The sequence below is a fragment of the Martes martes genome, assembly GCF_963455335.1.
Source record: "Martes martes genome assembly, chromosome: 10".
Taxonomy (NCBI): domain Eukaryota; kingdom Metazoa; phylum Chordata; class Mammalia; order Carnivora; family Mustelidae; genus Martes; species Martes martes.
Window position 1 is genome coordinate 74,206,955 of NC_137898.1, and position 23,605 is coordinate 74,230,559.

General features: G+C 35.5%; 1 protein-coding gene across 1 annotated transcript; it reads right to left on the minus strand.

Moving 5' to 3' along the window:
- Window positions 1–113: 113 nt before the first annotated feature.
- On the minus strand, window positions 114–22,801 carry CHORDC1 (cysteine and histidine rich domain containing 1). The gene is made up of 11 exons (XM_080817696.1): window positions 22,609–22,801; window positions 18,677–18,726; window positions 15,375–15,431; window positions 14,307–14,464; window positions 11,819–11,922; window positions 11,126–11,184; window positions 7,122–7,192; window positions 6,254–6,359; window positions 3,884–4,003; window positions 3,388–3,450; window positions 114–3,134 (listed from the first exon to the last, which is right to left on the minus strand). The coding sequence occupies exons 1-11, from the start codon at window positions 22,670–22,672 to the stop codon at window positions 2,988–2,990; spliced, it is 999 nt and encodes a 332-aa protein (XP_080673822.1). The 5' UTR covers window positions 22,673–22,801; the 3' UTR covers window positions 114–2,987.
- Window positions 22,802–23,605: the final 804 nt, after the last annotated feature.

The following is a 23,605-nucleotide window of genomic DNA, read 5'->3' on the forward strand; positions in this document are numbered from 1 at the left end:
CCTAATGTTAATGTTCTAACAGACAACTTCAAAATACCTGGTAGTTACTTAAAAAAAAAAAAAAAAAAGGTACATAACCAAATGCCTTAAAACTGATACCAGAACTCATAAATGAGATTTTTAAAAATTTATTTATTGTGGGTGTCATGCAGTTTCAGGCTGGGGAATGGCTGACATTTAAAAAAAAAAAAAAAAGTAAGGAGTGGCAGAGCAATACCCTGAAGTCACTTTCAATTATTTGCAAGAACTCTTTAAGTTTTTCTTCACCCTTAAATGGTTAAGGAATTGTCTAAACAAAACCAAACAGGTTACACTTAATAAGAATTAAAATCTCTAGCATAAAATGATAAAATAGATCATTAGTCCTCTGCCAGTATATGGTTACAAGAAGTTACATCACTGACCTAAATAATCATTTCTCTCTATGGTATGTTGATTTCAATTTATATTTTTAATGGCTTACAAGTTACTGGCTGAAATTATTACAATAAAACTAGGGCAGGTTATAAGAACTACCCTTCAAGTGTTCCACTAAAAAAGGATGGTCAAAATCAATGTTCTAATTTATGTAGTAGTATTGTACCTATTGTACTAATTCTTAGTTTCGCACATGTTCTATGGTCACATAAGATTTTAATACAAGGCAAAGATTACTATAGGAAATAAAGATTTCTCTAAGTACTTTTTTTGCAATTCTTCTATAAATCTAAAATTATCTCAAGATAACAGGTTAAGAAAAATAAAAACTCAACTCTTAGGATCTTACTACCTTTATACTAGCAAAGATACTGAACAAGAAAAAATAGTACTTTCTATTTCCCATGTTGAGTTTAGTTGTCAGATTAGTTACCAAGTGTATAATAACTTAGTTTTCACTGCTTTGCTATAGTAATTACTTTGAATGCTATGAAAGACAAACATATTTCTAGAGAAAAAATACACTTAACAAACATTTTTAATTTTCTTAACAGATAAAGTGACACAAAGTCTACTTAATAATAACTGTCCCTTTATGTACGAATCTAAGATAAAAATATTTAGATTTTTATTTGGGCAACAAATCAGAGGTTCATAGGAGTAAGACAGGAAATAGGATGGTCACTAACGTAACCACTAACGTAACTGAATATATAAGCTGCATCTCTCGCACACACATACACAGAAACACACACAGAGTCAGTGCTTTGTAACTAACTCTCAGGTGAATAATCCACTTGCTTTAAATAATAGTTCAACTGCATGTAACACATTAAGATATTGCTTAGGGGGAAAAAAGTCTCAAGAAGAAAACATTAAAAAAAGGAAACATTAAAAAAAGGTGTATTAATCATTACTTCAAATCAAATCAAGTATCAACCTCTCCCCTAAAAATAAGTAAGATTTTATGTCTCCAAATGAAACCAAGTCCTTAAATTATGAAAGAAAATTTTAAAAAATTTAAATACAACCCCAAGTACTAAAAACTTACATACTCTCTTTTGGCCCAATTGTTCTGAAATGTTTCCATGGTATTTTGTTAAAATACCATGTATCATGAAAGCCCAATTGCCAGGTTTTTTATGTCTTTATTTGTAACAAAGCTAAATCATTTAATAATTACATAACTACCTTTAGTAATTATTTGCTAGTTGAGTGAGACATACTCTTTATTAACCTGTATTTCTAAAACTGTACTTATGCAAATTTTCTTTGTAAGAATAAAAGAAAATCACTCAAGGGGCTTGGGAAATAATCATTTTAATCTACATTAGCATAATTCATACCCAAATTTCTTAAGTTCTGCCAAAGTTCTGGCCTTCAAACATTTCTTAATTTTAGTTTTCTTGGTGAGCTCTGCATTGCCTCAAAAAGTAAACTATCTTTAATGGGTTCAATTAGCATAAACAATCTAAGCCTGTGATACCTGTAGCTAATGAAGTATAATACACAATCAACATTGTATCACCTAGAATTGTCAAGCTATTCATGAAAATCTAAAAAAAAAAACTCTAAAAGAATTCAGCTATTTTATTTAATATGTAATAGATATTTCTCATAAAGAAAAGCTTAAATATTTAGTTTTCTGATACCCTAATGTATTTCCATAAGCCTTTAAGTCTACGGTTCAATACATAAAGGTTCCCATCACGGAGGCCAGATACAGAATTTCTCTTTACATGTAACTAAAGAGTTTAAGAGGATGTAGGCTATAAATCCAGTACAATTTAGTCAGAACACCATACAAAGACCTTATAAAATAATCAGGAAAGAGATGTTTACCATTATTGCTTAGTCTTAATAAAATGGCAAATTCTAACCAAATTGATACCTCTCTACTCTTATTTATAATGTTTTCTATACATTTAAATCATAGCGCTTGGCAAGTAATACATGTATGATATAATGTTTTAATTCAGTTATTGTAAACAAATTCCAATTTGTTATTCAATGCATATATTCCCCTTTAACTAGCTACTACACTACCTCAGAATTATTCCTCCTAGAAAAAGTAACCTTCCCAAGGATAAAACAATGCAGAGCTTTATCTCCTCCTTAAAGATTTTCAAGTATTATAGGAACACAAACTCATGAAAAAACTAATTAAAAATCCAACATTCCATCTTGCTTTACTAATTATGGGGTAACAGAAAAGAGATGTGAACAAAACAAATGTTCTTTTACACTTCTCTGCTCAACATAGTATTATACGAAAAAATATTGTAACTATGAGCTACTTTCTAGCTTTCAAGTAAAGGACCCAACTACAGTTCTGTCGAGTGAGGAGAAATGAATAAGCAAACTTAGGTAACTCAAAAAGATGGGAGGCACAGAAAGATAAACTGACTTTGGCTTTTAAGAACCTACCATTGACCCTGAACTGCCAGATTCAACAATAACAGCAACAACAATGACAACACAGCAACAACAAGAAAGGACAGCAGCAAGCCACCATTTTACCACACAGCTAAGAATTCTGAAATAGGCAATAACTTTCTATCCCTGTCAATTCATTCTGCTGTATCTTCTTTTTGTTTTTCCTGCTTTTTGGTAGCAGGCAGTTCAAGGCTTGCCCATTGCATAGGTTCAGCTTTTCTCATGGTGATCTCAATCTTTGTTGCAGTCATAGTTACATAACTTCGTGTTACATCAATCACCTGCAACATACCAGAGAATGATGGTAAGCCTCGATGTTGTTTTTCAAGTCCCAGAGGAAAATACTGGTCTTGTCTATGCTAATAATCACAACTCCGAGCATCTAAGGCCGTTTTTATACCCAGATTTAAAGTTTTTAGTAAGAATTAATGGTAAGTTATATTACCTACTTTGTATCATTGGTTTCTAAAGTATGGTCTTCTTACTGTACAAACTATTTATTTTGAAGTAGTAGAAAAAATTCTGGATACTTACACCCCATAATTTCACATTTTGATGAAATTCCTTCTCTCCTTCGAATACAATGTGCACATTTAACTGAAAAATATACAGAAAGTTAACTGATCAAATCCAAGTAGAAGGAATAAGATTTAAACAATGATTACAAATAAAGATACTGATATAAATCCTTTAAGCTATTTTAACAATCTTCCAATATTGCATTTTTTTTTTGAGGAAACCATTAACAAAAAAGAAAAATTAATAACTGAAGTTTCATATTGAGAACTAGGTACTATATTATTTAGTAAATCTTCTAAGCTACTGTAGTATTTCCAGAATGCTTCAGAAATAATTCTATTTTATATAGAAATTTTCATTTATAAAAGTTTCTGACAGTAATTTCAAACTACTTTTTCGAATGGAAAAGATTAAAAGAATCTTAAAATTGACCCAGAGTATTTTTTAATACATTAATATGGAGAATCATGTATGAAGACAATTTTTTCTCAAAGATATTTAGTGTACTTACCAATGTACTATTTGCTTCTACTTGGCTAAGTTCTGGAAGTGAATTTTTAGCATACACTGAAATGGTGACTTCACCCCCAGTCTGATGCCAGTCATGTCTACAAGGAACAACTTTTTTCCCCTGTAAAAGAAGAAAACCCTTATGAATTTACAAAGTACCACATAACCTCTAAAAAGGAGGAATCTGAGTCAAATAATTAAAAAAAAAATTACCATGTGCAACTGAGCCCTTAATGTTTTTAAGGGCAAACAATCTCTAAAAGGTTTAAACAGTAAAATATATCACAATACAAATAATCTTTATAATCTTATGGTTGGAGAACATGCTTATTCTTCCATTTGTGTTTTTTCCTTTTAGGGCCATAGCATCACTATACATTGAAAAAGGCAACTTAAAAACTCCTATTGAATTTTATCCTATTTTAACATTTCTGAAATCCACTAAGCACAGTCATAAAAACATTCTATGAAAACCAAGACATTTGCTTAGTGAAATAATCCAGATAACATCCTAACCTCATGCACTGAAATCTTCCACTTATTTTCTTTAAGTTGGAAGTTGACAACATATTGAAATTTCCAGTTTCTATAAGTTGGAATTGACTACTTATAGCAATCTACTATTTGTTGTTATAGAATAGTTTATTTTCCCCTAATAATAAAATGAAGAAAAAAGTGATAATTTGTGGAAGAAATGTTTTGGGTTATTATTATAGAAATACCTATTATCTACTAGTAAAACACTGCTTTATCAAGGACTATTTTAAAAAAAAGAGACAAACTGTGATTTGTTTCATAAATTTACGATAGCAACTTAGTTACATAATGCAGGAAACTGTGAGGCACTACTGTTCTTTTCTTTTTAATTAACATATAATGTATTATTTGTTTCAGGGGTATAGATCTGTGATTCATCAGTCCTACACAATTCATAGTGCTCACCATAGCATATACCCTCCCCAATGTCCATCCCCCAGCCACCCATCCTTCCCACCTCCTCCACTACAGCAACCCTCAGTTTGTTTCCTTGGATTAAGAGTCTTTTGTGGTTTGTCTCCCTCTCTGGTTTCGTCTTGTTTCATTTTTCCTTCCCTTCCCCTGTGATCCTCTGTCTTGTTTCTCAAATTCCTTATATCACTGAGATCATATGATTAATTGAGACAATACTGTTGAGAAAGCAGTATTTACATTTTGGTATAATTATGCTAACTGAATTTAAAATGACTTGGATCACTTACATTTTTTGTCATTAGCTACTAGCTCAGACACTTAATACTTGATTAAGTGTATGCATTAAAATATAACAAAAACATTATTTCACCAAGGGTTATACTCTGAAAACTTCTGCATATAATAGAAAACATTTATTTTTTTAAGCTAAAACTTTCAAAATTTCGGTCCTTGGAGAAAATACATAAAGACTTTACTAAGTTTTTTTGCTAATAAAATATTCTTGCAAGTTTTGTGGTAGACGAGTTATTGTAATTTGCAGGATATATTTATAATACCAAAGCATGTTACTACAAATCAGAAAATATAGAATATTCAAATGCAGAACTGAATGATTCCCTAAAGCCATTTGAAAATTTACAATTGTTCTATAAGTTAAAAGACATATAGTGAAAAGGTTCATTGTTAGTGGGGTTACTGCCAATGTAGCACATAAAACTAATTTATTATAAAATACATTACAAGAGCTAAGGTGCACTTACTGAACAATAAATTGGTTACAATTTATTGGGATTTAATCCCAATTTATTTATTGGGATTTATTCTTACAATTTAATGGGATTCTGGACACTTATTTGCATAGCCTATGTCTTTTTAAAAAGCTTTCCAGTGAAGTAAGGACTAAAGTTTTTGTTGTTTTGATAAAGTACCCTCTAGCAAGCAGAGGCATTCTAGACAATTCGAACAAGTCACCATCCTTCTCTTTGGCCGCTAGATGGAGTGATTTTGCATCGTAAATGGCTGAGTCAAGTTTTAAGAGGCCAGAAAAGAATCCAAAGTGGAAGTGATTAGTAACATGGAAGGAGTAGAAAAATGATTTAAAAAAAACAAAACCAAAAAAACCCCAGAACATGGGAAGAGCCTATGGAATTACAGAAACACATGCTTCAATTCTGGCAGAGGCTTCAGTATTTCACAAAAACCTGCGTATCTGCATCATCACACATAACGGCCACTTGGATTAAAGGGCAGTGCTCTAGAAACTTGACTCAAATTAATTTTAATTTTTAGGCTCATCAAACCTTTAATGTCTGCAAGAGAAAAAAACTTTTTTTTTAAATTTCTGAAGACAGAATAATCTTAAATCTTTAAAAAATGACAAATAACTATATCCCAATGTTATTATGAAAAGGCTACTTACAGCATCCTTTTTAGTCCACATGTGTTTCCCTGTTGTACAGCCCTCTTGTGCTAAGAATGTATTGAAATCAGAAGTTTTTCTTCTACAACAGCTCCAGTATTTCATCCTTTAAATTATCATAGAAAAACTTCAGAAATAAAATCTTACAACTACCACAGTGACAGTGTGATTTTAAAAGGTAAGTAAGTGTGTGCAACTTCAGTATTCTACAAAGAGTCTGAGTTACTAAACAGTTAAAACTCTCAGGAGACTAATCATTTTAAAACCAGAATGGCATTTATTGTAGTAGTTCTAGAGCTCCTGAGTAAAGATGCTTAAAACCATCACAAAATTCCGAATCAGCTTTTCACTAATTGCTCACATTCCACTTTCCTCATAAAGTTCCCCAAAAGTGATAATGACCAAAGGTTTTAACTGAGTGGAAGACTTTAACATGCTACTGCATTTCTATAAACTACAACAGCATGGAAGAGGGACTAGATCTCAGTTGAGGGCTGTGGAAAAGTGTGGATTTTCTTGGATGACACAATATTGATGTCAGGTATTGGCCAGAGTCAAAAATTCTAAATGTCCAGCAATGCATAGAACAGTCCCTCCAACTAAAAACTATCCAGCCCCAATAGAGTATTCCATTGAAAAATAAGGGAATAAGGAAAAACATGAGGTATGAATCACAATGGCCATTTCACTGTAGTAACTTTCAGTTTTCTCATATGTAAAAAGACAAAACCCACATTCTAGGTTTTTCTAAAGATTATATAACAATGTAAGTAAAACACTAGTAATGCTGCATGGCAAATAATGTTTATAGGCACATTAACTCTTCTAACCTCTACCATGAAGTTTTAATTAGTCATGTGTAAGTTACCCTTCATGAAAAATAGGTACTCCAGAATGATATACACAGACTTCTTCTAAACTCTGTGGACCCTGATAAGTCTAAAAGAGAAAAAAGAGGAAAAAATTAGCTTCACATCTCCATGTCCTATTTCACAAACATTTGTAGAACTGGTGACCTCTAAGAACTATGAAAATGCTCAAGAAATAACAATTACCTAAAACATTCATAAATTCACCCTAAGCCATTCCAATAAGGAATGAAAAATGATTCCTTTTTAGATATGCTTAAGTTTTAGTTCCCTGTAAAAAAGGCAAATAGAAAAGTACGCAATGGGATATATTAAGATGCTTTCACACATTCAGGTATGAGGTCACAATTCAACATATTCAGGTATTTAAATTTATAGAACAATACTGAAACCAAGGGACTGGTATTCTCAATGGAAATACAGTTATGGCATGATTTATGTGTACAGGAAACTGTGTGGGCATTATGAATTAATAAGCAATTCTGGAAGTTCTATAGCGTTGTTTCTTATCCCTAGGAAGGGTAAAATGAGCTGCAGACCTATAAATATATCCAGGGTTTGTCTGGAAGATCCGGGCCCCATTGCTGCTGTAGGTGAAGGCTCTACAGATGAATTCACAAAAAGTAATGTTAATAAAACACAGATGCAGCCAGCGGTATATTTTTTACTCTGGTATTTATAGCAACCACCTACAAGTATAGAAAATAAAATTCTATATATTTACTTTTGGTAAATCCAAAGTTCTGCCTGTGTATCTCCTAAAGATTCCATAAGCACATAAAAATCAGCTATGTTAGATTCTGAACTTATCACTACTGCCCCCTCAACTCCTACTCTTCTTCCTACTTACGTGATGGCACCATATCCATTCAGTCTCCCAAAGCAAAACTGCAGTCCTCTCCCTCTGTCCATGTTTTCTATCATGAAATCCTGTCAATTTGGCTTGAAAATATCTATCAGTTTAATCTTCTAACCTTCCTCATGATCCCTAGCAGATTTTAGACAATGAGACTGTACTAACAGATTCTAATTCTTTTCTTTGCCTTCCATTTCTGTACTTCCCTAATTAAAACGTGTATCACTCTCTTATAATAGTCATTTAATTACATCTACCACACACCTGACAGTTACCAGTTCCAGGTGGTTTGTACATTTTAGAAGTGCCTCTATATATGAGAAAATACTCATGGCCTTCAAGTAGACAAACTTCTTAAAAAGAATAGGAAGAGCACTCGTCAAACAGAATGGACAAATTGGGTTTCATTAAAATTAAACAGCTTTTGTTTTATCCAAAGTCAGTATTAAGACAGTGAAAATATACATTATCTCTCTCTGGTTAAAAATAATAAGAATTCCTAAAACCAACAAGAAAAGCCAACTGAGAGAAAGAAAAATACGTAAAAGATTTCAGACATTTCATGAAAGAGGACCTCCAAGTGACCAGTAAACACCCAGAAAGGTACCCAACCTCATCATCATGGAGCATGCAAACTAAAATCACAATGGCAACACTACGCACTAACAGAATGGCTAAAATATAAAAGACTGATATTACAAAGTGTTAACCAAGGTGTAGAACAAATGGAATCAGCCCCATATACTGCTGGCCGATGTGTAAAGACAACCATCTTGGAAAACTATGAGGAACTATTTGTTAAAGCTGGACACAGACACACTATGATCTGGCAATTCCATTTCTAGTCATATACCTAATAGAAATGTATCCATGTGTCCCCAAAAGTCAGGCACAAAAATGTTCATAGTAGCATTAAACAAAAATATTTAAAGGACAATAGAAAGGGTAAGCTGATGGGCAACATTCACACAGCAGCACATTTTAAGACAAGGAAAATGAACAAACTACGGCTACATGCAACAAAGATAACTGTAACACACATTTCATTAAGCCAAGGAAAACAGGAGTGAAATTCCTGGTTTACGATTCTATTCACATTAAGCTCAGAAACAGGCAAAACTACTCTACATTGATAGAAAAATGTGGTTATATTTGGGAGAAAATAATAAATGGGAGAAGGTATAAGGAGGGCTCTACTTTGTGAAAATCCCTTGAGCTATAAATTTAGTTACATCTGTATACTTTTTAATATTACATTTCAATGAAAAAGATCAAATAAGGGCTCTCTAACCTACAGCAGGTTCTAACTTTTCAGCACTATAAAAGCCTTTAAAGATCTGGTCCTTAACAACTTCTCTTTTAATCTCCACACCAACAAATTTTATACATTACAAACCATTCCTTGTTTGCTGTATACTGCTATCACCTCTGCTTGAGATATCCTTTCTTTTTGTCCATTTACAGAATTGGCATTCATGTTTCAAAATCTGTCTGAGATCATTTCTCTCTGGTCTTCCTGCACTACCCACCCTCCCACTTGCACTGTCTCCTCTACCCCAGTATTCAGTTACTCTCTTCTATCTACTACTTCAACCTTACATACATATAAATACATTTCCATTTCCAACCCTAAATAAGCAAGGTGATCTCAAACTTAACATGAGAGAGAATTACACACCTGCTCCTCAAAACCTGTTTTCTCCTCCTTGGTTAATGGTGTCATCAGTTACCTAGCTTTTGGAGCCCCAAGTCCCCTCCACTTAAAAAGCATTAACAAGTTCTGCTAATACCTCCAAATAGTATTCATTCTGCATCATTTGTCATGAGCCAGGCAGGCACCGCTCCAGGCATTTAAGATACAGCAAAGAACAACAAAAAAAATTCTGTCCCTGTAAACCTTACATGAGAGAAGGAAGGGAAGGGAAAGTCAGATCACAAAATACTTAGCAAAAGAAGTAGCGTGTTATAAAGTGATTAGTGTCCTGGAGAAAAGAAGGATAGTTGAGAACGGAGATATTGGAGGGCATGCAATTTCACATAGAGAGGTAGGGGAAACTCACTGAGATGTTTGAGTATATCCCACATTTAACCCCTTCTAAAAAATAAGCTCCAACCCCACTGCCTGGTCTTTCACAATTGCAACCTAGCTGGTTTTCCCTCCTCTAGTTCCCCAGTGCCCCATTATGTATGCCAGATTATCAGCCAAAGAGGTCTTTTTAGAACCCCTCCTTAGAATAGAGAATGTGAGGGCACCTAGGTGGCGCATATGGTTATGCATCTGCCTTTGGCTCAGGTCATGATCTCCAGGTCTAGGGATCAAACCCCATATCAGGCTCCCAGCTCAGTGGAGAGTGTATTTCTCCCTCTCCCCCAGCTTGTGCTCTGTCTCTCTCTCAAATGAGTAAATAAAATCTTAAAATAAATAAATAAATAAATAAAATAGAGAATTCTTCCCATTATCCAAAAAAAAAAAAAAAAAAAAAAAAAAGCCCATACTCTTCACTGTGCCCTATAAGGACTGCCATAATTGCACTTCCCCAACTTACCCCTACCTTTCATATTTTCCACCCCTGACCAAGCCCCACTGACCTTTCCCATAATTTCTTGAAAAGCCAAGCTTTAAAGGCTCTACACATACTGTTCCCCTATCAATTTGGAGATTTACATAACTCACTGCTTCATTATTTAATAGATTTCTGATTTAGTGTCACTTACCAAAGGACTTTCCTGACAGCCTTATTTAACAGTTTTACTCTCCTTGTTTATTATATTTTCTTTGTATCTACCTGAATTCCTAATATTTAATTATCTATGTGTTATCCTTCTCCCTAAATTAGACTATCAGCTCCACAACAGCAGAAATTGTTGCTTTACTTGATATTGTATTTCCAGCCGCCCCCCCCCAAATGTCTGGCACACAGTAAGTATTCAGTAAATGCTGACTGAATTAGAATTACTTATTCCATGATTCTGTCAGATATGTTTGTCAAAGACCAAGTCTCTTATCCAAGTTCACAGTCCTAGACCACAGCATACTGACCAACATGTAATAGGCACTCAAATGTTTGTTGACTTGAATCAATAAATTGCATCTTCTTCAAAAATTATTTTACTTCCATAACACAACACAAATTTTATAATACATACCTTTGAACACCCTCCATTTTTACATGAGGTCCCAATCTTAATTTCATCACTGTCCTCTTCTAAAAGAAAGAAAAGAAAATCAAATTAGAAACATTAAAATACTTCAGTGTCATTCTTAAATAACCTTTTTCATAAAACAAGTATTTGGAAAAATACTAAATCTAAAATACACCGAAATTTTAAAACAATTTTGAATTATTAAGTTTTCTAAGTGATCTTTCAGTTAATATATTTAAAAAGCTGATAAGAAATCAATTACTGTGATTAGGTTTTGCCCATGTCCCCAAATGATATATGACACATTTCTATTCTATAATGTAATTTAATATCCAAAATCTTAACCCTATCAGAGAGAAATCATGAAATGGGTACTACTTACCTCCATGGTACTGAGTGTAGGTTAGAATATATTGAATATATTTTATATCACAAACAAAACATTGACAATTATCAAATAAATTTAACAGTTAAAAACTACTGAATCACAAAATAAAAATGTTTAATTAGCAGTTTCTCATTTTAATATAGACATTATGGATTAAACCACCAATTCATTTTGTGATAGTACTGGTATTTAGAAAACGAAAATAAATTCTTTACTACCTTTTTATATTTATATTCATTGAACTATACTGCTATCTCTTTTTGATAATTGGTTAATTGTACAGAAAAAACCACAAGATGAAATCTTACCTTTCTTATTTTCTTCATTCCCCGAGGATAGTTTAAGTTTATCAAGTGCTTGTTTTAGCGAGGCAGCTATTTTTAATTCCAAGTTTGTCATTGGTTCATCTGGGCTGGAGAATTTTTAAATTTTACTACCACTATTGATGTACAAAAATATACATTTGCATATATATATATTTTTTTTAGTAAAAATAAATACACTAAGAATCTATAAAAACCCAAATGCTTTGTGAATCAAGTTTTTCCTATTAAATAGTATTTTATAAATAACTGCTATACGTATCTATACTTTCAAGTTTTAACAGAAAAATTCTGAAATTAAAATATTAAGACTCAGGCACCTGGGTGGCTCAGTCAAGTGTCTGACTCTTGATTTTAGATCAGGTCACATCTCAGGGTTGTGAGATCAAGTCCTAAGTCAGGCTCCATGCTGGGTGTGGAGCCTGTTTGGGATTTTCTCTCTCTCCCTCTGTCCTCCCCCATAAATAAATACATAAATAAATATATTAAGGCTCAAATAATCATGCTATTGCCAACATGGCAATTATTCATTAGTATACATTAATAATTATTAATCAGTAAGTCTAATGGGAAGGAAGTGAAGGACAGGAATCCACGTTTGCCAAGAAGGAACCATGAAGTAATTTTACATTCCACACCCAAGCAAAATGCTGAGAATACAAATTTTATTTTTGGGAATATAATTAACAGGCAACAAATATGTACTAAGTGAATCCATATTCCTACCAGAGGAGATAATTCACTTTGTGTGGACACTGGTTATATGCATCCATACATTCAGATAGAATTATACCACAAAGTAATTTCAGTAGGATTAAAAATCAATACCACCCTCCAACACTTCATAAGTGTTATGTGTATACTTTATATAAAGCCATTCAATAAGTATTAAGAATATCAACAAATGCAACAAAAATAGAAATCCCAAATTATTCAATCCACATCCTTAATGAAAACAACTGATATACGAAGTATTAACACAGTACATAAAAACCTATATTCCCATAATCTCTACGATACTACCAAATGAATTTACAGAAAAATACTTAGTACCTCTCACTTAAGTAAATAGTCCATTATTTAAAATAAATATTAATTCATACTGCTAATTATAGTAGACACCACTGTAATACTTACAAATGCCAAAGTCTTTCCTCAAAAAAAAATTTTTTTTCGTAACTGGCAAATTGGCCAGCAAAGCACTTGATAAAGTCTCTCATGATTATGAATAGGTGGAGATGGAATAAGAATCAGTTTAAGTAGTTTGGTTAAACGAACAAATTATCAAAAAGTCTCACAGGCCTCTTGTATTGGTCCAGTATTATTCAATATGCTATAAAATTTATTTAAGATCAATAAAGTAAAAAAGTCATGAAAACCATTAAGTCCATTATGGGAATAAAAATATCAACTTGGGGGAGGCCCCTGAGTGGCTCAGATGGTTAAGTGTCTGCCTTCAGCTCACGACCTCCAGGTCCTGGGATAGAGTCCTGCATTGGCCTCCCTGCTCACTAGGAAGTCTGCTTCTCCCTCTCCTTCTCCTCATGCTTGTGCTCCTTCTTCTTTTCTAATGAATAAATAAAGTCTTAAAAAAAAAAAAAATCAACTCAGGCCATATTTGAGGCCAAAAACCATCTAAGTCTTATATTTTGGTTCTAAAGCAATACTCAAATGCAAAATGAAGGAGGCCTGGTTGGTTTAACAGTGGCAGCCAACACACATGTGTGAGACTGTGAAACAGAGTTTAGTTGACCAGAAGGGAAGTATGAAGGATCTGTGTAATTCTACTGAAAAAAGAGCAAATGGTATTTTAAAAGTACTCTAACAGATCTGCCATCTAAATCAAATAAAAAAAAAATTTAATTCTAATAGCAAAATTATCAGTTTTCAGGTATCTGAAAGTTAAAGAGGACTAGGCTTGTTCTAAGTGACAAAATATGGACAAATGAAAGAGAGAATTTGGTTCAATAGGAGAAAAAATATACACACTTAGTAAAAATAAAAGGGATTACTTTAAAATAAAAGTAAACTATTCTTCACTAGAATTATTTGAAAGGAAACTAAATATCCTTCTCAGGAATATCCTAGAAGATAATCAATAAAACAGCAGGGGAATAAAGAGGAAGGTGTCTAAAATTCTTTTTCAACTCAAACGGATTCTCTGACAATTCCTTTCTAGAATTTCACTATGCTACAGTGAAAAAGACATGTCAAGTCACAAGGCAGATGTGGGCTCTTCTGCTTTTGACGTATTACGATGATATACTGAACAATTATACAGAAGTCTACTGTGTACATGCTCTCAACTTGAAAGGGGAAAAAAGATGGAAGGTATATTTAAGGGAAAATCCAAAAGATAACAAGTTGGTGACCTACGTAACAGCTATAAATGGTATTATGTAAAATCACAAAATACCAAGAACAAATGTTACTATCCACTCGTGATAAAAACATACAACCATACAAAGTGTACCTTGGCCTTTTTATTGCTTCTACTGGTTTAGGGGCTTGAATGATGTGCTCCTGAAACTTGGGTTTCAATTCAGAAAGTTCTTTCTTCTCAGTAGTCTTTACTTCAGGTTTGACTGGCTCAGGTGGCTTCTCACTATTATGCCTGCCTTTTGTACAGCCCTGTTAGGAAAGAGAAGAGTTATCCTAGAATCTGTTTCACATGCCATGACAGAAAAATTAGTTTTCTTTATTAATGAATTCTATCGTATGCTTTCTCCACAGACTTATTTTAAGAAACTAAAAACAGAACTCTAAATTTGCAATATTTGTAAGTAAGTTCTTACATCTTAATGTATTTTAAAAGAAGCCTTAAATTACACTTCCTGACTATCAGGTTCTCCTATATACACAGCATAAACTTTTTTTTTACAGTAAAATTCTGAAAATCTCACACAGAATTCTACAAACTATAAACCCAAAAGGGCCTTTATTTGAGCCCTAATTCTTCTCCTTATTAGCTATGTGACCTTGAGCAAGGGAATCTTTTTAGTTTCCTCAAAATGGATATATTGGCACTTAAGATATTTTTTGAAAGGATTAAGTAATATAGAGAGTATTTGTCAAATCTGGCAGGTGAGTCAAACATGCATTGTAACACCCCTGAAATTGTAACTTTAATGGCAAGTCATTTCCTTAACAGCTTTTGTTTTTTTTTCTTAAGGGTATACAGAATAAATGGTACATCTTGGAGTATCTTAGATTTGATAAATATCTATTGTTCTTCACTATAAAAATTCCTTAACTTGCACATACCATTTCCTTCTCGATGTACTTTAAAGACTACTCATATCAAGGACAAACCTATATTGTCAGGTGGCTAATTAGTATCATGAAACTTTTATCTCTAAAATGGATAAATCCCTTATTTTAAAGGCTATCAAGGGAGGTGAGCTCCACTTAAAAAAAAGGCTCTATGTGCAAATTAACAGACGACTCAACAGAAGTCCTAAATCAGACTCCTCAAATCTGGAGCTTCCCACTGTTTATACTTTCTCAGGAGTTAATCTAGGAAAAAAAACTTGATACTTACTGCAATGCTTAAAAAATCAGAAAAATCAGTTGTTCTTCTCTTACAGCAAGACCAACCCTATGAAAAAGAAAAAAAAAAAAAAAACCCTGAAAACTGAATATGCATAGAACATAACCCACGAAAAGTCTACTTGCTCTTATGTCCTTGAATCTGGCAGTGATTTGCACATATACAGATTTCATAGTTGTGAAGTGCTATAAATGAATCAAGTAAAATGATTTTTAGTTTTTGATTTAAAAAAAAGCTAATTAACCAATGTTAAAGGTGATTTGTGCTGTGACTGATTACAAAAGGAAATACTTTAATTACAGGGAAATAAAAATTGCTTTTTTCAAGACTAGTGTTTGATTTTTAGAAGAGAAACATTTTATAATTTCTAAAAGTATCATATATTTTAAAGGATATGGAGAGTAAGTGAAGTGCTTTACTTTAAAAATCCAGTAAGTTAGAGACATTAATGATAATAATTCAGCTTCTAAAGAACTCACTGTAGGTGTTCCCCAACAATAAGCATTCTATTTTCAGAACATAGGCTGATTAACATAGGAACCTAAGAATTATTAGCTCTTTGAAGGTTAAAGGATCTTATTAGTGACAAGCATAAAAATATAGAAACTGCACTGCTGTGTGTGATTACTAAACAAAATATCAAGTGGCTTACCAAGAAATGGCTTTAGGCTGTCATCTGTAATTCCAATGTATCATAAAGAATAAGAAAACAAAAATGCGGCAGTTTCAAGACTTGGGATGTTCCAAATTAGACTAGAGGCTAGGATTTGCACTTCTCCATCTGGGCCTCACCGCTTTTCTCAATGTACTATATGAAGAATTTGGTAGTGATAATTTTCACACTATTTTCTTACAAAATTACAAAATTAAAGAAAATGTTAAATATACTATAAATTTTCCTTTATTTTGAAATTGAATTCTTTTTACTCTGAATTGAGATATAGATGAAAACCTACTATAACCTTCAAATATAGTACTTAGTTAGCATTGATAATATAATCAGAAAAGTTATTCTGTATGAGAAAAAGCTTTACTGTCTTAATCATAAATAAATAATTACAGAAGGTATTCTGGGGATATAGGGATACATACATAATACATAATATTTGTTCCCAAACGCCAATCTGTGACCTATGGCAGTCCTCAGTAAAAGAAAAAAATGAAAAGGGCACCTGCGTGGCTTAGTCAGTTAAGTGTCTGCTTTTGGCTCAGGCCATGATCCCAGAATCGAGCCCCACACCAGACTCCCTGCTCAGTGGCGAGTCGGCTTCTTCCTCTATCCCTCCCCCAGCTCCCTTTTACTCTCTCTCACAAATAAGTAAATAAAATCTTTAAAAAAAAAAATGAAAGCTAAATTTATATATGTGAGTATAAGGTTATCATTTCTTAAGAAGATTGTCTCTTCTCTGTCTTTGCCACTTCTGATTTGAATATTAAAATATTATTTCTTTTGTATTCACCATGTTTAACTTATCTGCAATAAACTGGAAACAGAAGACATTACACTGATTTACCTATTTTGTCCATCTATGTATTTGTGGTGAAATCCAATAGTATTAGAAAAAACAGGTCTTCAAGAGATGTTTACAGAGACAATAATAAACAGCAAGATTCAAAAAGAGACAAAAATACTTCTGAGTGAAGTCCTTAAGATTAATTCAACAGGGTGATTAACAGTTGGGTAGTAAAAAAAAGCAATGGGGGCACCTGGGTGGCTCAGTGGGTTAAGCCTCTGCCTTCAGCTCAGGTAATGATCTCAGGGTCCTGGGATCGAGCCCCTCATTGGGCTATCTGCTTGGTGGGGAGCCTGCTTCCGCCCCCTCCTCTCTGCCTGCTTCTCTGCCTACTTGTGATCTCTCTCTGTCAAATAAATAAAATAAAAAAATCTTAAAAAAATAAAAAATAAAATAAAAAAAGAGCAATGGACTGAATGACTAGAAAGTTTGTGACATCATTACTAGCAGCAGCGAAGTCGAGATGCAGGCTATTTTTGGAATAAGAGTTCACTTTCAAGTGAACTGGTTTGCAGTTGCAAATGAAATGGAAATATTACACAGAAGCCACTGGCACAGAGATGCCGTTTAAGGACAGAAACACATCCACTAAATAAGAGAAAACAGAAAGCTAAAGACAAAGGTGAAATACGTCTATGGCTAGGAGACAGTAACATACCATAAGAGAAGAAAGAAAAAGAAAAATATACAGTAAGAAAAATAAACAGAATAAATGACAGTTCAGGAAAGATATATCCCCTCACTCTTCTGCAAAAGTGAATATTTCCCAGAACCAGTTTCCATCCCCCCAAAAGTTTGTAGCTAAAAAGATGTAAGAAGAGTCAGCTCTGAACTTGCCCTAACGAATGATTGTTCTGTTTCCCACACTTAGAACTAACCAGACTAACATAAACTTGTTATCTGTTTACACATCTTTATTAACACTTGGCTATCTACTGGTTAAATACCAAAAGGGTACAACTACTCCTTGGAAGGATAATTAGACATTCAAAATGCATCAACAGTATTTAAACATGTGAGACTGTTTATGTTTCTAAAACCAAAGTACCAACACATTTTCTTCTGAGATAAATGTTACCATATTATCATAACTCATAAAAGATCAATAAACACACCAAGAAAAACCTGTTCAAACAACATTTTATTATTTCTCTAATTCTCTGGAACACCAAGGAAGTACAGGTGGAAAACAGGTGGTATCTCAGTTTGGCACCCTTCACTGTTTATAACAATCTTTCCTAAAATCCAGAGCTGTTCTTATTACACAGTAGCTGTCTGACAGATTAAGAAATTAAGATTCAATACACTGCTTTCACTTCCCTTCAAGATTAAAAAGAAATGAGTACAGAAAATGAGAGCTGGAATGGAAATAACATAATTTTATAACTGAGAAAGATCTTAAGATCACCATCAACTGTCTTTGCCTTTAACGAAGTACTTGTCAGGTGGCTAATTAGTCATTAAGAAAGCAAAAAGTCACAAGCTGAGAAAAAAAAAATTCTGTATTACACCTCTAATTTTTTTTTTAAAGATTTTCTTTCCTTATTTGAGAGAGAGAGCGAGCGCGCGCATGTGCGCGTGGAGCATGAAAGGGGAGAAGGTCAGAGGGAGAAACAGACTCCCCATGGAGCTGGGAGCCCAATGCAGACTCGATCCTGGGATTCAGGGATCATGACCTGAGCCAAAGGGACTCGCTAAACCAAGTGAGCCACCCAGGTGCCCTACACCTCTAAATTTAATACACAAATATGAAGAGAATTAAATATACCAGGTTCTTACCTTTAAGGCATCATGAAAGACTGGAACACCTGGGTGGTATGTGCAAGCATCTGGTCAAAAAAAAAGGAGAAAAAATACACTTTGCTATGAATAAAATAAAATCATTATTTTTTTCAGATGTTAACATTTAATACCTTTTCCAAATGCAGGTAATACTCTGCTTTTTCTTAAAAATTCACAAATGCCTGAGTTTTATCCATGGCACACAGCACTTAATATAGTATTGCATTACAATAGTAATAGTTAAACATGTAATTCAAGAGTATGATAGCTGTAGATAAAAATACAGAATAGTGCAAGTGTAACAAATTGTATTCTACTCCTTTAATATTTGTAGTTAAACTTGTTCAGTACCAAAACTTCAAGCTCTGATTTTGACCATCACCTTCCAATTCTATTCACAAAAATACTATCAAACTTAAGCATTCTTATGTGCACTGATCCATAGATTGCCCAAAGGATTCTCTAAAAAGAAACTTTAGAAGGAGATGCTCAAAATTTAAAAAACTGATGTAATATGTAATTGCTAATTTAACTATCGTGGACAGGTGTCAATAGCTAGATACAAAACTCATTAAATAAATAGATGTTTAAGTTCTACAGTCTATTTTCAGGGCTGCCACTGACTGTTATTCTGTATCTCCCTACCACTCCCCATAACACCATCAATTTTCACTAACTCATGAAAATAAACTTAATACAGTTTGCAATATGAAACATTACATTTAAAAAATAAGATAATCACAAACAATTATTTTCTGACTGGATACAACCCTGAGCTTAGAAAAAACAGGTCAGCTCCACATCTTCTTTTAAGGCTACTTTGCCCCACCTTTTGTTGTCTGATTAGCTTTTAACTGGCCACAACCACTGATTCCTGGGGTTGCCCTACAATGATATTCCTGGTACTTAAAGAAATCTTCCTACTCCTTTACTAATAGCCAGTATGGCTTCCTTAGTAACCAGGTATTACATAGATACTATTTTAGGCTAACAGAGTGAGAAAGTGTCAGGTATTTTCATTGTACAGTAAGTAAACCCATGGAATAAGAACAAACTATTAATTGAGGGAAGTAATGGAATTAAGAGTGAAAAGGGAGATTCAAAATAGAAATGAATATGCAGAGGGATATTAAGTTGAGAACAGAATTAAAAAGAGAACAAATTAAAAAGTATTTTCAAATATTAAATATCATATATCAGAGACATACATAAAATACATAATGCGTAACAACTGTAAGAGGCATAATTATAATGGTCAGTTTGGGTAGAATGGCAGCAGGACTGAATCAGGTCTTAACCCTACAACTAGTAGCAACAAAATCTGAAAATCACTGCTTTCAAATGTAAATAACAAGCAGATGGTTATTTTCCTCTCTAGCCTTTATCAGGTTTGCCAGTTTTGCTCAAAGTCCTATTTTATGGGTAACATTGTAGCAGTTAAGAGCCAAGGGTTTTTCATTCTGGGTCTGACCCTGGCTCAAATACTGGCTCTGCCTCTCAGCAGCTGATTCAGTTTATATATACATTCACACACACATATATATATAAAATATACATATGTATGTATATGTGTATATTATATACACATACAATTTAGTCCACAGATATGGATACAATTTAGTCCATATATATGGACTAAATTGTGAAGTGGTGCTTTTTCCAGAGTAACTGTTTAATATGTAAAGATACCAACTTTGTCTTCTTTAAACATTAATTTCACTTGTGTTTCAAACTAAAACCAGGTAAAAGCTTACAAGGATACCTTAAAAGGATACTTTTTGTGCAAAGGTCAAACCTTTCCCATTCCAAACGAACTCTCCTAACCAAGTCCACACTTTACTATTAGCTCTTACCTTCTATTTTCTATCTCCATTTTAACTTACCACTGAAACAACTTATTTGGAGTTAAGCCTCTAACCCCCATTTTGCTAAAGCAATGAAACTTTCCACAACCTTACTGGAGCTCCCTGCTGAATTTAGTATTGATCACACAACCCCTGAGTATCTACTCCTCTCATTTTCCCACTCCCCCAACGCCCATCTCTTTCCTTGGCATAATACACTCTCTCTCTCTGTCTCACAGACACACAGGCGCGCGCACACACTTGCCACTGACTTCCAGAAAATGGCTGTATCTCCCTCATAATTTCAGGCTGGTATAGAACATTCTATAACAAACATTTTTACTTTGGGACATTATTGTCTTAAGACCAAGCCTCAGTCTTTCCCTTTATTTAATATTAAAGTAAAATATGGCAGACACTAAGGCAATTTACTTTTTGCAAAGGTTACCAAAAGCAAAGCTTTAGGGGTGCCTGGGTGGCTTAGTGGGTTAAGCCTCTGCCTTCAGCTCAGGTCACGATCTCAGGGTCCAGGGATCAAGCCCCATCCGGCTCTCTGCTCAGCAGGCAGCTTGCTTCCCCCCTCCCTCTGTCTGCTGCTCTGACTAGTTGTGACCTCTGTCAAACCAAAAAAAAAAAAAAAAAAAAAAAGAAAACGTTTTAAAGCCTTTTATTCTTCAATTCTGTTATCCACTGAAATCTCACAATTTTCTCTTTGAATAACTTCATATAAATGTCAATGATGAAAACATGAATATTGTACAAAGACCGAAAGACCAGACTCAACTTTATCAATTGAATCCTGCCAAGAGTCTTATCTTTTTTTTTTTTTTTCAAGATCTTCCAGGCAAAGAGAGAGGGGGAAACAGGCTCCCCGCTGAGCAGAGCCCAAAGTGGGGCTCCATCCCAGGAAGCTGAGACCATAACCTGGGCAGAAGGCAGAGGCAACCCACTGAGCCACCCAAGGGCCCCAAGTCTTATCTTTTTAAATTATGTAACCAATACACCTGTGCACCAAGTAAGTCCTTCGGACAACTCAGAGGTGTAAAAGATTTAAAAAGGCGTAGATTTTCATTTCCTTCACAATGCAGGAAACATGGTGCTACCATGTTGAACCCCGCCTCTCCTTAAAATATGTCTATTAACACGCACTTCATAGGAGTGTTACGAAGATTAAATGAGATGATGTAATAAGTGATAAATTAATGCCTGGCATATAGAAAACACAATAATTGCTAATTGAATTTGACAAAGTGGTGTCATTTCCCACAATATTCAAGAAATCAACTCACTTTATCCCATTCACCATTCAAAATTAAAATTCATTGATTGTTCACCTAGTCTAATCACTAACTTTCACTTTACATCCTTAACTGTATACGTAGGAACCATCACTGTATCCTAAAGATGGTACGTTATTAAAATGGGAAAATCACAGAAAAACTACGCAACAAATAAGGCTACTAAGACAAGGGTAACAAATGAACCATCCACCCCGCCAGATACATCAAAACTTAGCGTAAAGATACAGAGTAATTTTCCAAACCCAAGACACTTAAAAAAAAAAAGTAACTTTATAACAGTTGGGTGGACTGAACAAGCAGAAAACAAGACTTTCAGAAAAATAAACTTCTACGCTAATACAACGAGCCGGACTTCGTGCTGAAAAAACTCGGCCCGCTGCCCAACCCTCCCGCCGCCTGTGTCACTCACTCACCTACACGCGCACACCTGCCGCCACGCGAGCCCCGCAGCACCTGGGTAACTTTTGCTCCCCTAAGGAGACGGGGCAGAGGGGGACAGGGAAGGGAGAAAGGTATTTAAGCTCCAGGCGAGTGGGCGAGTCAGCGGGCGACCGGGAAACACGTGGGACCGGGAGAGTGGGTCCGCGGGGCTGCGCGGCTGCGGGGAGCGGGTCGGACGCCTCGGCCGAGCGCCAGGGGTGGGGGCCGAGCGCGGCCCGGAGGGACCGAGACCGGGGCAGGACGACGACCGCTCGCGGGCTGACCCGGGACGCCCTTGGGCCCAAGGGCGTCCCCCCGGCTGAGGGGGAGAAGGGAGGAAGCGCTGGCGGCGCGCTTCTCTTACCGTCGGAGTTGTTCTCGGGATCGAAGCGCTGGCCGCAGCCCCGGTTGTAGCACAGCAGGGCCATTCCCTCTCCCCACCGTTCAAGGTCGGGGCCGAACCCAGGCAAGAGCAAGACCGTGCGCGTCCGACCCCACTGCCGCAACCGCGGGTCTGACGGCTGGGGCGGCTGCCGGCTTCCGGAAACGGCCGGTTCCGCTTCAGGAACCTTCGCGAATTTTCCGGTCGCGCAGGCGCAGAGCCGATGGGAAGAGGCGGAGGGAGCGGCGGGAGCCCCGGCCGCCGCGGGGCCGCTGTGGGTCGGGCTCCGGAGGCTGGCGGCGGGGTTTGGAGGTGGCGCCGGATATTTGAAGACGAGACACCTTAAAAGCAGAAAGCGATGGCATCCTGGGGACGGACGTGCTCTCTCCAGATTCCGTCACTGGGTAGCTCGTGCCGCCCAGCGGCCGCCCTGCCGTCTGGGCCCCAGCACCGCAGCCGCCTCCGGGTTTTTGAGACCGCGGTGATCGCGGCCTGGCGATGCTCGCCTCTTGGCTGTTCGAGAGGAGATGCAGGCACCCGCGCAGTCTCTGCGAATCCTCTGCCTACAGCGCGGTCGCTCGGTAAACGAGTTGAGGAACGGGGGCGAAATCTCCCTGGAGCTGAGGTCTCGTGGTCCTGATCTCTGGAGCGCAGAAGAAATGCACGCCTCGGGAGCAATAGCGATAACGGAATGATGGAGGCCAAATCACTCTGAAAATACAAAGCACTTAAAGTCAGGATATCTATCGTATTGATCGAATGCAGTGCTAGAAATGGTTACTGTGGCTCTAAGACCCCGGGGTAAATTGGTGCTGTTTCATGTTAGCCCCCATTTGATCGGTTTGCCAATACTTGTTTCTTCAGTGCTGGAAGCGCTAACAAGAGTTCATCAAGTGCATTTTAAAAAGGGGGGTATTGCACTAACGAGCACACGCTAAGGGTACCAGCTGCAGCTTGTGTATTTCCCAAACTTGGGACA

Coding starts and splice junctions, on each gene's coding strand:
- CHORDC1 (XM_080817696.1), bottom strand. CDS start 22,672: ATGGCCCTGCTGTGCTACAACCGGGGCTGCGGCCAGCGCTTCGATCCC. Junction 7,193..11,125: donor AAAATGGAGGGTGTTCAAAG/GTATGTATTATA, acceptor TTTCTCTTTTAG/ACTTATCAGGGTCCACAGAG. Junction 3,451..3,883: donor TAGAAGCAAATAGTACATTG/GTAAGTACACTA, acceptor TATATTTTTCAG/TTAAATGTGCACATTGTATT.